At 32.4% G+C, this 16,197-nt stretch overlaps 1 protein-coding gene across 1 annotated transcript; it reads left to right on the plus strand.

The window, feature by feature from the left end:
- The first annotated feature begins 5,581 nt into the window (after positions 1-5,581).
- Positions 5,582-12,281, plus strand: LOC140442905 (uncharacterized). The gene is made up of 3 exons (XM_072533863.1): positions 5,582-5,887; positions 5,999-6,291; positions 11,998-12,281. Exons 1-3 carry the CDS (start codon positions 5,715-5,717, stop codon positions 12,261-12,263), a joined length of 732 nt encoding a protein of 243 aa, XP_072389964.1. The 5' UTR covers positions 5,582-5,714; the 3' UTR covers positions 12,264-12,281.
- Positions 12,282-16,197: the final 3,916 nt, after the last annotated feature.

Consider the following 16,197-nt stretch of genomic DNA (forward strand, 5'->3'; position numbering starts at 1 on the left):
TACCGATGGATTTTTTAATGGCGCGTTGACATATACCAGGCGACAAAAATGTGAAGACACTAGTTGCATTTACTAAAGTAAATGAGAGATTTTTAACGTTCGGTTGAAAAATTGATACAAATGATGTCGGAATAATAAGACGGTTGGAAAACTTTATAATTAGAGCTTAAAACTTTAACCCCTTTATGTATACAGGATTCACAAATATAGTGCCTTCTCTATCCTAACGGCATCTTAAAAATAATATTAAAGTATATAATAAAAAATAAACATAATCTCGCCTTATAATAAATCTTCTATTGTTGAAAATTTGTAAAGTATAAGGACTGACTTAAATCCTAATTAAAATTCCTTCAAATTTTTAAGGTTCTAAATTCTAAGAATTTGCACTTAGTAAACTACTTTAAAATTTAAAATCATCAATACCTTGTTATTAAGGTTAATTTTGGTAAAATCATGAATGTGTTGCTTGTGTGAGTCCATTTCAAAAGGTAAAAGAAATAATAACTTAGACTTACTCACAATCAATTTAATTTAACTAATCAGACGACCGGTTTCGCTTTCTACAATATGCAAAGCATCTTCAGGTCACGATACAAAGTTAAATAGATGCTGAAAATAATAAACCCATATTAGGGTGTTGTCTAATAAAGATAAAACAAAGATAGATGATATAAGTTATATAAATTACAGTAATTATGCCAATATTACATGTCTGTGGTTTTTCAAAATGAATAAAATGTTGAAGCAGACAAGGTAAGACCCACAAATTGGTAAAATAGTCTATTAAACTGTAATGAATTAATAAATAAACAAATAAATAAAACATTACTTACATACCGGTACTTTATTAATTGATGGTTGAAAGAACATGGTTCAAACTATCTTGTATTGTTGATTGGAGAACTTAAGTCAACTATTGTAATTGTTTAACAGTAAACAGGGAAGTTCTTGAGGAGACAGATTTTATCCAATGAAGTAGAGATAGGTGAAATGTAATTGTTTGTTTGATGAAAGTAATGTTCTATACCATTAAGTTCTTTAAAGGTTATTTATATTTATTCTGGAGATATATTTATGAAATGTGTGTTATTTATTGAGATTTTTATTTTTGTTTTGGAAGGTGACAGTTGTGAGACAATGCATAAGAATAGATGTACAGATTGTGTGAGTGTGCAATTATATCAGCTTGTAATTATCAAATTTCTTTGATAAAGTTATGTTGTAATATGTGGCAAATGGTTGTAAAGTCCACTATATAAAGTTAAAAATTAAAATTGAGTCACTTTAAGACACACAGAAAAAATACAGAAAACACTTTAAAAAACTTAAAAAAAAACGGGGGGGACGAAACAGACATTAAATTTAAAAAAAGGTCCAAATCCTCCCCCTTTTTTTAAACTTTTTCCCCTTTAGTGGTCCAGCAGGACAAAAAACTTAACTATACAAGAAATACTACACAGGAAATCACGAAAAAGGCGATCAGTGACGAAGAAAATGGTCCAACGTTACATATACAGAACCAGTCCTTATGACAGGCCAAGAAGATTTAGTTATAAAAGGTTTACGTTACTACTGTAATGTAATATCCAGTTCCAGTTTGAAGTCCAATTGCTGGGACCAACTGGACAAAATTTGTAAGAACAGAAACAGCATGCTATAGTATAACAGATGGATCATCATGGGAAGACAGAATCACAAATGCAACCATTCAAAAAAGGCTTCTTCTTCTTCTTTAAGTTCCATCTTCTATCGAAGGTTGGAAATCATCATGGCTATGCGGACTTTGTTGACTGCGGCTCTAAAAAGTTCTGCACTACTGCATTCAAACCATTCCCTTAAGTTCTGAAGCCAGGATATTCTTCGTCTTCCCACATTTCGCTTTCCTCGGATTTTGCCTTGCATAATAAGTTGTAATAAAGCGTATTTTTGCCCTCTTATCACATGTCCTAAGTACTCAAGTTTTTGTCTTTTGATAGATAATATTATTTCCGCCTCATTTCTTATCCTTCTAGTTACTTCCACGTTTGACATTCTTTGAATCCATGATATTCGTAGGATTCTTCTGTAACACCAAAAGTCAAAGGCGGCCAACTTATTCAGATGAACTTGTTTTAGTGTCCACGCTTCCAAGCCATAAAGAAGAGGAGAGAACACGTAACATCGAAGCATTCTCAGGCGTAGTTCTAACCTTATATCCCGACAACAAAGAAACTTTTTAGGTTTAATGAGTGATGAACGTGCTATTTCAATGCGTGTCTTAATTTCTTTGGTTTGGTCTACATCTGATGTTATCCATGTTTCTAAGTATTTATGGTTATTAACACTCTCAATTGCGGTATCTTCAATAGTCAATTGGATATTTGCATGTGCAGATTTAGTCATGATTATGCAGTTAACTTTCTTTAAATTTATCTTCAGTCCGTACTCATGACAGCGTTCATTAAGGCGTTGCATTACGTTCTGTAAATCATTGTTGTTATCCGTCATTATTACTGTATCGTCTACAAAACGTAAGTTATTCAAAACTTCTCCATTGTTAGATATACCTTCTATTGAGTCTGAGAGCGCTTTTTGAAATACCGCTTCATTGTAGACATTGAAAAGTAGTGGGGACAGCACCCAACTTTGGTGGACTCCTCTCTGTATGTATTTTGATATTTTGGGTATACTGGTTGTCAATTCTTACCTTGGCAGTTTGATTCCAATATAAATTAGATATAATTTTCATATCACGACTGTCATTATTTTTGCTTTTTAATATATCTACAAGCTTTTTATGTTGAACCTTATCAAATGCCTTTTCAAAGTTTACAAAACATAAGTACATGTCCTGATTCATGTCCATGCATCTCTGAGCCAGCACATTCAAGCCGAACAAAGCATCTCTTGTACTCATACCATTTCTAAAGACAAATTGTGTGTCACTAATTTCATATTCAAGAGTTTTAACAATTCTGCTGTGAATTATTTTCAAAAATGTTTTAAGTGTATGACTCATTAAATCTATTGTTCTGTGATCTGAGTAAGTTGTTGCACTTGGCTTTTTGGGAATTGCTACAATGGTCGATTGTAGCTATTTTCTGGGGATTGTGGCAGTCTGATATATTAGATTAAAGAGTTCAACCATTACATCAATAACATCTTCATCGATGAGTTTTAATATTTCGATTGGCACATCATCTGGTCCAGTAGCTTTACCCTCGTTTGTGTTTTTGATGGCATAGATGACCGCTTCTCTTATTATTGGTGGTCCGGTATCCTCGGTGATTTCTAATGACAGTTTTTCTCTTTCATCATTAAATAGTTGTTGGATGTAATTGGTCCAGTGACATAATCTCTCCTTCATATCGGTAATAATATCCCCTTTATCATTTTTAAGGATATTCGTTCTTGTACGTTTTCTAGAACCTCTCATTTCTTTGATTTTTTGTGTAAATTAAAGCTATCATACTTTTTATCCAGATCTTCTATTTCCTTGCATTTGTCGGAAAGCCACCTCTCTTTTGCCTCTCGAATTTGCTTTCTGATGTTTCTCTGAATTTCTTTGTATTTATTCAAGTCTTTTGCTTTATTTTTTCTTCGTTCTTCCATAAGTTCAAGAAGTTCTACTGTCATCCAAGGTTGTCATCCAAAAAAGGCTTGAGTACACACTACTGTGGAAGGTGGCTGTGAACAGGATTAAAAATTCTCAACCAGGCCACAAGAATACTCCTTAAGACCAGAAATATCCTTGTCAAAAAAAGAGTGCAGAGGATACATCGGGCAACCCATGAACTGACTGACCGTCTAATCAGGATCTAACCAGATGGTTGCTGAAGACAGCTGAACAGGGAAGTAGATACGATGCCGAAAATAGTACCTATAGAAACACCTGTATCTATTCTATTTTATAGAGAATCAGGTATCCGAAGAGCAAAAGGTCCCATAAAGTAAGCGGGACAAACGCGTCGTAACGATAGCTCTGAAGAATGGAGAAAGTAATATATACAATATATTTCTTTAATGTAAATAGTTAGTCAGGTTAAACAAGTTTTTATTTTCATTTTTATTTAATCTGACACACAATCCAAAAACAATAATTTCAGTCCTTGAGGAGGCAGTAGCTTAAAGCAAGGATCTCCCCATTAATTTCGACCTACTATTTTTATAATCCTTGTTAGAAAAAAGCAACTAGCGACTTGACTTGGGCTAGATATTAGTTCTCTTATAACATAATAATATGCATAGGTGACGATCGCATAAAACGCGTGAAAACTTTTAAATACCTTGGCACCACAATCAATGACCAATCGGATCCACAACAAGAGATAAAAACCCGAATACAAATGGCAAGACAAGCTTTTGTGAAATTCAGACCGCTCCTATGTAATCAAAACCTACATTTCGAAATACGCTACAGAATGGTCAAGTGCTACATATGGTCCATCTTGCTTTATGGCATGGAAACGTGGACTTTGAAAAAAACATCTATCAACAAACTTGAAGCATTTGAAATGTGGTCATTAAGAAGAATGATGCGCATACCTTGGGTGGATAGAGTTCGAAACGATGACGTCCTTAAGAGTGTCGGCGTGGAAAGAGAACTCTTTAAATTAATTAAAAACCGCAAGATTGGTTACCTTGGGCACATATTGAGAGGAGCAAAATATGAAATACCACAGTTAATCCTACAAGGGAAGATCGAAGGTAGGAGAGGAGCCGGCCGCAAACAATTATCCTGGTTAAGAAATATTAAAGAATGGACAGGAATACACAATACAGGCGAGCTGTGTCACGCCGCCAAGAACAGAATTCTAGTAATGAGATAGTCGCCTACGCACTTTGGTGTATGGCATGTTAAGAAGAAGAATAACATCTAGAAGAAGCAGAAGGAATCTTACTTAACAATCGCAAGTGTGACCTTGCCGAAAAGTCATTAAAACAGAAAAATAAAGTAGAATCAGTCTTATTTATTTAGATTTCCCTTTAAAATTCCGCCACTGGGTAATCAAGCTCATTGTCTAGTCGGTGAAAATAAATAACCTTTTCTTTGTGTCCCTTGCCATTGCCAATGGGAAACAGTATTTATAACCGTGCCAAATTTTGCTCAAGTAACCAACCGCAGCATTATTTTAGAAATGTTATATATTTAGAGTGTAGAAAATAGGGTGTTACAAGCTTGTTGACAATAGACTGCATTTTAAAAATAATACCGACGGGAATATACTACTGTCCGGACACTTTCTAACACTTTTGAAGTCTAAAATAAGTCTTTTAAAAAAAAGTTGATAATTAATCGGTGTCGTTAGAGCTAAGGAAGTGACAGATTATGACAATTAGAACAGTGCAATTTTTACATATTTGTCAACACATATAATGATGTCATCAAATAGTGGATTTTGATCATTAATTGAGCAACCTCATTTTCTTCTTCCTGTAACATAGTAATGTTGTTTGTGGCCGTGAGAAATAAATCGGAGAATGAGTTGTCTCATCACTTTAGAAGGTTTCGGAGCCAGGACAAATATAAATTTACTCCTAGAAGCAGTATTTATACTACATATATGGCAAATTTATATATATCATAGAACACTTTCCATTAAACTTAAAATGTTAACTTTATTCATTGCGAATATGTCATTTCATTATGATAAATCCTAATATGTCAATTTGTTTTGTTAACATTTAAGAAAAATTCAAAATTCGAATACTATTTGTATATGTTTTAAAAAATGGAGGACGACATTACAAGTGATGAAGAACAACGTGTTAGAGAACGTATCCGTAAGGAAGCTGTGAATAATAGAGGCAAAATTACATGCAGAACTCGAATTGATACATTGTCATCTCCCGGCAAAAGAGCTATTTTAGAATTATATCAGAAGCATGCTTATCATTTTCCAAGGTAACTTTCTTTTTATACTTACGTATTATATATATACATATATATATATATATATATATATATATATATATATATATATATATATATATATATTATCTTTAACATTTTAAGAGAAAGAGTAGAGCTGATCAAACAAAGACTACAAGAGCTGTACGCAATGACACCTGAGGAAACCGAGCGATATTTTGAAGAGATGAGACAGCAACTACAAACGAAGTTAATGAGGGATAAGCTGAAGAAGGCACTTAAGAAGAAATATATGAAAGAAAAGCGGAGGGAAAAGCAAGCTGCTGCTTATTGCTTTGTTGAACAATTATTTCGAAGTGCCATGAATTTTGCAGTGAAGAATCCTGTGCCACCGTTGGTATCTATACGGCTTCGTCATTTGTCAGACATAATTTTAGGTAACTAAATGTTTGATTTTTATCCTTTGACTCATATCTTTCTCTTCAGTTCTTTTTCCGTCTTTATTTCTTGCTTGAGTTATGTTTCTTCAATAACAATATTCATTAAAATTATCACACACTTCATACCTTACACCATTATCTGGTAGAAAGGTTTTGTAAATATTGTACCGTTTTTAAATAAAACGAGCGGTTCTAATTTATGTAGATATATTTATTTATAAGTTTACAGCACGATAATATCTTATTAATTAACTTAGCTAATATCAGCGCTACTTGTATACACAAGTTATTATGTACTAGAATATTCTGGAATAGTCCACTTCTATTCACTTGCATTAACGCTTCGATTCTATCCCGGTCGATAAATCCGGAAGCTTCTCTAAGGCAGATCATTGTCGTCTCGAGATGCAACTATTATATGGGCTACGTCGAAATAAGCATGTTCGGTACAATATATATACTGACCGTGAATTTTTAAATAGAAACTTTTGTAACTCCTGGCTTTGTCGGTCTGTTATAAATAAAAATACTTAATTATTTTAGTCATTTACCACTGCTCTAGCATTGATTGAATATATATTTTCAAAATATATTCAGAGATAGAAAACATCCTTGTTTAAGCCCCTTTGTTATTGTAAATGATTCAGATATAAAGTTTCCTTCTTTAACGACACTTTTTACATCTTTGTATATATGTGCAATAGTATCCACATACTCTCTACTGAGACCTACTTTCGTCAATGTATGAAACAGTTTTTTCAAAGGTACCGTATCGTATGCCCTCTATAAATTTACAAATAATAGGTAGGTAGATAGATTCCTTGCCTTCCGTTCTTCGATTACCTGTTGCAGAACGAATACCATCAGTGCACGATCTTCCTGCACGAAATCCATTTTGTTCTTTTATGTCTTCGTATTCTGATTCTATTCTTTTATTGTTCGACCGTACAACCTCCTCCTGAGCTGATAACAGTAATTCCCCTATAATTAGGGCATTTGCGTTTATCGCCTTTCTTGAATATTGAGCTGATGTATCCAACATTCCAATCATCAGTAATATTTTATCCCTTTAAGCATTTGTTAAATAATTGAATTAACATCTCATGTAATATTTTTGGTCCATACTTTACTTAATGGAATGTTTCCAGGTCCTGCTGCTTTACCGTATTTCGATCTTTTGAGGGCATCGCTTAACTCTCCGGTTGTTATTTTAATTATTTGTGTATGTTCGGATATTTATTCCATTTCGATCTCTTGGAATTTACATCTATCCTCTGCCAGTAAGACCTCATAATGGTGTTTCCACTGTTTCAAATCTATTAACTGTAAGTTAGATTTTTCCTTTCCTTCCCTCCGGAGAGACTTTATCACTTTCCACGCTTGGCCAACTCTTGTTCCACCCATATACTTATCCACCTCTGTACATCTTCGATCCATCTCATTTTTACTTTTCACTACTTCTCTTTTTACATCTCGATTTAATTTTTTATATATCTTGTAATATTCCTCCTTTCTCGGTGACGTCCATTACTAATAATCAGTTTTCTTCTTGTTTACTAACGTTTGCGTATTCTACCAAAGTTAAAAACAATAAAATAGTGCCAAAGAAGGAATTATTTCAGTCAGATAATGAAAAACTCATGAGAAAGCTACAGAAGTTCATGAAGAATTTATGCAAGGAAATTTTGCTGTAAAACGTTTAAACGGAAACTTTAACCAACTATCTGTAAATCAAGCTTTAGAACACATAAATAAAACCTCAAAAGATGCAGGAGGAATCGTGGGATTGACCAAAAACAGCACAAAACTAGATGAATGGTTTTTGAGCTACAACATGAATGGCATGATGAATTTCGTGCATCATTAGACCTAAGCAACCACTCATCAAGTCAAAATGTAGAAGGTGGAAAGAAACGAATGAAAATTGATGAAGATTCTGTACAAAAACTGCATGATGAGTTTTTACGATTTAATGTTTTCTCCAAAAGCGAAGATCGTCTTCTCGTAATTTCAACTAATGAGATTGCACCGTCAAATGTTCAAACATCCTTATTAAATATACAAAAAATTGGAGAAGAGGGCACAATTTCTTGATACTGTTGGAACTCCCAATTTTTTCAAACCTATTAAGAAGAATAATCTTCCAACACTTCGTCGTGCAGGTACCTATAAAACTGTCGCTGAAAAGAAGAAAACCGTTCAAGCTGGGCAAGAGCTTTAGCAAAAAATACTAACAGCCAGGGAATTGGAAGAGACATAAATTATGAGGATATTTTCAAACACGAATTGATAGCTTATCCAATGTCACTTGCACCTGCAGGAGTATTATTGGTACCATCATATAAATCTGCCAAGAAAAAAGTAAATATCCAAAGCAAGTATAAAATACAAAATGTATCAAATATCTTCGTTAAGAAATACACAAAAAATGGAGCCAGAAGTGCTGGTAAAAAAAAATAAAGTTCATAACACAAATCTAATAAAACTATTTATTTAAAAAAATCCTCATAATGCGAACGGCATTGAGTATTATTTGCCCGTTTTTTAAGACTATCATTCAATGACTTACTTTTAAACTTTTTTTGATATCACTTATAAACAATTTGTATAGATCTCGTGTCTATTTTTATTGTGCACATACATCTAATTTTTTTACGTTTATATCTTTCATTCCAATAACACATTTTTATAAATATTTATAAGATTTATATATGCAAATTGTATCTAGAATACTTTTACTTTTTATAAATATATCTTTATAAATTAAAATAAACCATCCAGTTATATAGTTTATAGATTATACAGTGTGTCCGTAAAGTTTGGAATAAATTCGATATTTCCTAAAGGGAAAGCCGTTTTAAAAAATCTAGAACACGCCGATTTTTAAGTTTATTGTTTTACATAACAAAAAAATTTAACTATACATGGTGATGACGTCATCGGCTCTTTCTTTAAATGCAACACCCTGTATTTTAGGACATTTTTTAAACGATAAAAATGAGCTAATTCCAAAAAAGTATAATACTGGGGTCCAGCGGATACAATTTGAAAGATATGCGCTCAGAAAATTAATTTTTATCGATTTCTAATATTAATAAATTATAAATAAATTATAATAAATAACTTGAAAGTAATCCAGTAATTAATACATGACTTTATCTTAAATGTTCGAATTGTAGCCCTTGTTGTATTTGACATTGACCCAAACGTACAAATTATTGTAGAACCTTGTTTATGGTTTCCTGAGAGATATTGATTATTTTTTTACGAATTCTTGTTTTTAGGTCTTCAATATTTGCAAGTTTCGTTTTGTAAACAACATTCTAAATGACCCCATACAAAATAATCCAAAGGATTTAGATCTGGCGAGCTCGCTGGCTATTCAATATGTCCACGTCTTCCAATCCACTTGTTCGGAAAAATTTCGTTTAGGTACCTTTGAACATCTACAGCATAATGCATAGGTGCACTATTCAGTTGAAACCATAAACTTTTATCAAAACCTCCAGAATTAATTCTACTGAGGAATAAATTATCTAAAGTACGTACGAGATACCCCCTTAAAAACTGAAGGTATGCTGGCCCGTTTAAATACCTTCGAAAAAGTAGGGTCCGATGATTCTATTTCTTACAATGCCAGCCCATACGTTTACCTTTTGCGGGTATTGTGTATGATGTCCCGCATCCAGTTGGGGTTTTCTTTTGCCCAGTATCTACAATTCTGACGGTTGACCTCGCCATTTAATGTGAATATAGTCTCATCAGAAAAAATGATATTTTGAACCAAGAGAGGGTTTATCCATCATTGTTTCGCAAAATTGTATTGTTTTATCTGGATCATCCTCGTTTAATTCATGTACAAGTGTGTATCTAAAGTGGTGCCATTTTTATTACTTTGTGTACCTTTGTTTTGCAAACATCGAGATCACGACTAACCTTACGAACAGAAGTGCGCGCATCTTCTTCAAAAACAAGTAGCATTACAAAAACGGAAACTGCATTACGATTTCCTTTGATAAATAACACTTCTCTTTATAGGTTATTTCAAGTCTGTCAAGTAATCCAACAATAAAAACTGCATTACGAGAACATTACAAAACTATTTTTGGTGATGATCGATATTATGCGGAAAGCAACAACCAAGAGAGAACTAGGTCAATGAAATCAGATCTAAAAGACCAGATATTAGTTAAGAAAAACCATCACTAGGAAAAGTAGTGAATACTAAAGCTAACTAGGTATACACCAAAGACAAATTTCCAACTTTTTTGTTGCCAAAACATGCTGGCAACAAAAGTTTCTAAAATTACCTTAAGTTGGCAACAAAAGTTACAAAGGAAAGTTGAGAACAGTGTTTGCGGTTTAATCGATAAACATCAAACAGTGTTGGAAATATTGTTGTTGGTATTGTTCTGAAGCTATTTTCTTGTGGCATTTTAAAGTAATTACTATTTAAATGGGAATAAGCCACAATTAAAGGTTAAAGTACGTTTATTGACGTTTCAATTTCCACTTAAGAAATAGTTTTCCGAAGTGGAAATTGAAACGTCAATAAACGTATTTTAACCTTTAATTGTGGCTTATTCCCATTTAAATAGTAATTGTTGTTGGTGACACTCTCGGTGTGTACGCTTAAAGTAGTTAAAAACAGTAGTTGCAGTTAAATCAGTTGCAAAAAAACATGACTAACGTGTGGACGAACCATATAACGGAGACATGAGATTCAATTGAGAGCATTTATCAAAAAAGTGAAAAATAATTCTTGGAAAAGTATTATATAGTAATGTTATGGGACTAGACGAACTAGAAATACCGAAGAATATAAAAAATTACACAATTGTGTATTAGCCAGCATAATATCTTCTTTAGTTAAAGACATTTTGCCAACTAAAGCGATCTTGCATGGACATAGCTAGACGGAAACTAAAATGTTACCCAAACTGTTGGAAATTTATTTCCAACTGGAAACACTGGTGTAGAAATCGAAATAAAAGTTGGTTATTTTTAAAAGAGTTGTAATAGTTGCCAATATAGAAGTTGGTAACTATATGCTATCCGACACGCGTTCCGACCATTACTACAGTTACAGTTCTCAGATTATCCAGTTTCTTTTTCAAAATTGCCAACACTGCATCTAGGTAAATTGTTTTAAAGATTTCCACAAAAGAATTGTAAGCTTCATTCCTCCGATCTCGGTTTGATATGCATCACACTCAACAAGCCACAAAGAGCAGAAAGTTTTGTAGCTTTCCAGTAATTCCTCAATCATAGTTTTCTCATCCGTCCGTATTTGAGACATTTTTGTGGACTGAACACTCCGAACGGCTACAAGGAGTACAACTGATTCGTGCTGAGGTCGGAGTCGGAGGTTGGCCAAAAACGCTACACCAAAAAGTCACTAGTCGACAGGTTTTTTAGTCAGGAAGTCGGTTGTCGTTATATCACGGTTGCACCCGACCGTTGAGTACTATTTTTTTAATCGGTCAACAGGCCTACAAATTCACCAATGTCGGGCCCAATGTTGTCGGTCACGACAGTTGGCTGGTTTAGTCGAAGCGTGTGAAAGGGATTATCAAAAGCAGTCTCAATCCAGTTTGGAGACGCTTTTACGGATTAATTCACAAATTTTTGTTAAACCCATTCTAAATTAAAGCCCGTTCTAAATTAGCAAACTTCTTAAACATTTAAATTTTCTTCTTCCAGAGCAACTATGCGACCTACGAAACATAAGCCGTCCATCACGAGATGAACCAGATCAACAAGGAACTTTTATGATCGCCGTAGCTGACTGGTTTGCTATAGCGGTAGAACATGTTTATTATCTAGTTCAATTAAAGAAAAATCAAGAACTAGAAGAGATAGAAAAACAAAAAGAGATGGAAAGAGGCGAAAAGTCTTCTTCGTCGGCAACAAAATCTTCAACATTATTAATGACCGTAGAGCCTTATGAGCATGAAGAGTACGAATAAAACATAAAAAATATTAAATTTGTGTTTTTTACTTTATAATGTATTGTAGGGATATTTATCTTACAGCTTTGTTTAATCAAAATCTGGAAATACGACAAATACCATATGATTGAAGATGTATTTTGATATAATAATTTATATACTAAATAAACAATATGTATCCACATTGTAAGGTATAACCAACTCATCACAATTTTAAAACAAAAGCAAATAGACAAGCGAGATATAAAAATAATAGAACACTTATAACTAGAAAGCACACACAAAAATATATAACACACAATCGGAGAAATAAAAATTAAAAAAGGGGTACGACAAGGTTATATTCTCGCTCCATTTGCTGTTTAACTTGTACTCCAAAGTTATCATGCAAGAAGTACTAGACAACAAAACAGCTGGCGTTGTAGTAAACGGAATTCCTAATAATAACTTGAGGAATGCAAATGATACCGTGCTAATGGAAAAGAATATTGAAGATTTGCGGAGAGTAGCCCAAAAAGTTTATCCGGCTAAATTATAGCTTAAATATGAAATTGGATAAAACCCAGTTTTTAATATTTACCAAGAAACCAAATGAAAACACCCAACTTATTATTGACGGCCAAAATATGGCCGTCCTATACTCCAACGAATTTAAGACCACAAAAGGTTTATTGTAGGGATGCTCTACATCTCCGACACTGTTCATGATATTCCTCGAACAAATATTAAAACCATGGAAAAGGAAATGTGAAGGGATGGGAATACCAATCCGGGACAACTTCTTGTACACATTAAGCTTTGCAGATGACCAAGTGGTAACGGCTCAAGATGAAGAAGATCTGTACTATATGCTCCGAAAATTAGAAAAGGAATACACAAAAAATGGACTGGAAATAAATCTAGAAAAGATCAAATATTTAATAACAGATCAAGAAACAGTGAGAAACTTGGGAATGGACGATAATAGGGAAATTAACGGTACTGACAAACTCAAATATTTAGGATTTATACTCTCAAAAAATGGAACCACCGAGCAAGAGATAACCAGCAGATTAGCACAGACAAGAACATGTATTAAACAAATTACAGATTAGTAGACAGATTACCAGAAATACAAAGAAGATAATTTATATCACCTTGGTACGCAGTATAATGACCTACGGAGCAGAGAATTGGGTAATAAATAAACGAAACAGGTCAAAAATCACCAACTGAAATGGAGTGCATGAGAAGAAGCTGCAGAGTGACAAAAATGGATCGCATCAGAAATGAGGGGATAAAACGAAGAATGGCAGTAGAACAAGACATACTCAGCTACATCGAAGAAAAACGTTTAATTTGGTATGGACATGTGAGAAGAACAGATCATACAAGGTGGATAGCAAAGATTTCGGATTGGAGCGCAATAGGAAGGAGGAAAAGAGGTAGACCCCGAAGATCAGAGTGGGATGAAGTGGAAGAGGCCATGGCAAGACGAGACCTTAGAGATGGAGAATGGCAGAACAGAAAGGACTGGAGACGTTGGCTGAAAGAAGGAAGGCGGCGATAACTGTAAAAATCCTTATGTAGATAGATAGATAGTATCGTCCTATACCTTATAGAGGCAGTCACTCTGACTTAAGTGACAAAGAGAAATGTGGAAGTTTTCGAGATGTGTCTTTACGCAAAGATCATGCGAATTAGGCCAGGGGAAATAAGCAAAAAAAAGTACCCTGTTTGTGATACTGAACCAACCAGGCCAACCATAGTTATTTTAAGTAGTATGGACCCCTGGAACAAAAACATTTATGGTCTCTACAGTCGATTTTTTATACTTAATTAGTTATTAACAAATTAATGTCAAAAAAGAGTAAATTTTCGCTTTTTTCGTCTATTAGCAAAAAGTGAAGCAGCTGAAACACATTTGAGAAACAGGAACTTATAAGCTATATAAAAAGATTTAAAATAGCGTTATTTAAATGTTTCTATCCTTATTTGTTGCTTAGAAAGTTGCAAAATAAGTCAAAAATTTCGGTTTTTTATAAATGTTAATAGATTTTTTTAGAAATAAAGCTATATACTTTACATTACATGAAATGTGGGGTCTTATAGTGTTTAAAATATGATCGAAATTTCTAACTGATAGGTCAAAAGGTTTAAAAGTTATTCAATTTGTTTATCCCAAATTAAATTGTTTTGCAAGTCAGCAAATTTTATAGTATAGTAATTATTCGTGCAGAATCTGAAAGAAAAAAATTTATTTTAATAATATCATTTAAAAAATTAAAAAAAAAACTATTTTAAATATTGCAAAATAATTTTGCAAAAACATGTCGATTTTTGGAGAAACAATTAGAGTAACTTTTTAATGATTCCCTGCAAGAAAATTATTTTTACTTACTTTGCCTATATTTTTTTCTAAATTTAAAAGAAAAAAAGTGGTCCTAGGACAATCTGGGAAGAAGTTAGGCCTTTTTTTTAAATTGATCGCTGATTTTTTTTATAACAATTAAGAAATCTTATTAGCGTCATTTGAAAGAATATACTTTAAAGTTTTATTGTGTAAAATTCGAAAAAAAATTCCTTTTACTGGAATAGATTACAAAGCTTCAAAATGCGATCCCCAAAATCGGTAGGCTTTGAAACTCACGGGTGCAGTGGAGAGGAAAGGAGCTGTCAATTGTATCTCTGGTTCGTATTTATGGATTTTGACGTTTCTTTTTTTAATTTGTAATAATTAAATTGTTAAATAAACCATCTAATTTGTTTAAACAATTTTTTTTAGTTTTTAATTTTTTTTAGTGATATTTAAAGCAATTTTAAGGTACTTCTTCAAAAAACTTTTTTCATGGCAACCTATTTTTTATTTATTAATGTTTATTTATTTAACAATTTTTAAATAAATTATCAAAAAATGTTTTTTGCTTTAACATTTTTAATTTTTACTTTAAAGTAAAATGCAAATAAACAATTAAAAATGCTAAAAAAGCCAATCTTAATGTTTTTCGAGGCCATTTTTAAAAAGTTTGGACATCTAATTTAAAAAAATAAAAAATATGAGATAAGAGTCTAAGTAAGTAGTTTTAAAATTAGCAATTCCATTCTGATTTTATATTCAGAGTCAGTCAAAAGTCAGTTTAAATATCCATAAATAAATTGATATAGCATTGCGTTTTGGAATGTAAATATAGACTTGACCAACGCCTAAACTTTAATGTTTCAAACACATTGTTTATTTCTAACACACAAGCTGAATCTTATTTTAATAGAAAGCATATGATGCTGCAATATTACAATAAAATATCTACCCTCAGGATTATATTCTTTTGATTAAAACAAAATAAAAAATAAACAATATGTTTCGAAAAATAAACAATATATTTTAAACTGACTTATACCATATAAAATCAAAATGGACTTTCGCATTTTGAAACTAATGGAGTTTCAATTCATATTTTTTGTTTTTTAAATACGATAATCAACCTATGGAGAAATGGCCTCGAAAAAAGGTAAAATCGGCGTTTTCATCATTTTTAATTGTTTATTTATTCGTAAATCGTAAAAGTATTATAGAAAGAAATACTGGAATAATTTTCGTTGTAGAATAACTTAAATTATTAAAAAAAAGTCATTTTAAAAAGTGTTAAATAAATACATAAAAATATAAAAATAGGTTGCTATGGAAAAAGTTTATTGAAGAAGAATATATTAATCATAAATATTTATGTTTTGTAACAAAAATTACTTAAAATAATACAAAAAAAAATAAAAACTGAAAAAAAATTGTTTAAACAAATTAGATGGTTTATTTAACAATTTAATTATGTAAATAATCCATATTAGCAATGTATGGAAAAGTACATTCAAATTAAAAAATGAAACGTCGAAATCCATAACCAAAAACCAGATATACACTCAACAGTTCCTTCCCCTCCACTGCTCCCGTAAGTTCCAAAGTCACCCGATTTTAAGG

Source organism: Diabrotica undecimpunctata, chromosome 6 (assembly GCF_040954645.1).
Source record: "Diabrotica undecimpunctata isolate CICGRU chromosome 6, icDiaUnde3, whole genome shotgun sequence".
NCBI lineage: Eukaryota > Metazoa > Arthropoda > Insecta > Coleoptera > Chrysomelidae > Diabrotica > Diabrotica undecimpunctata.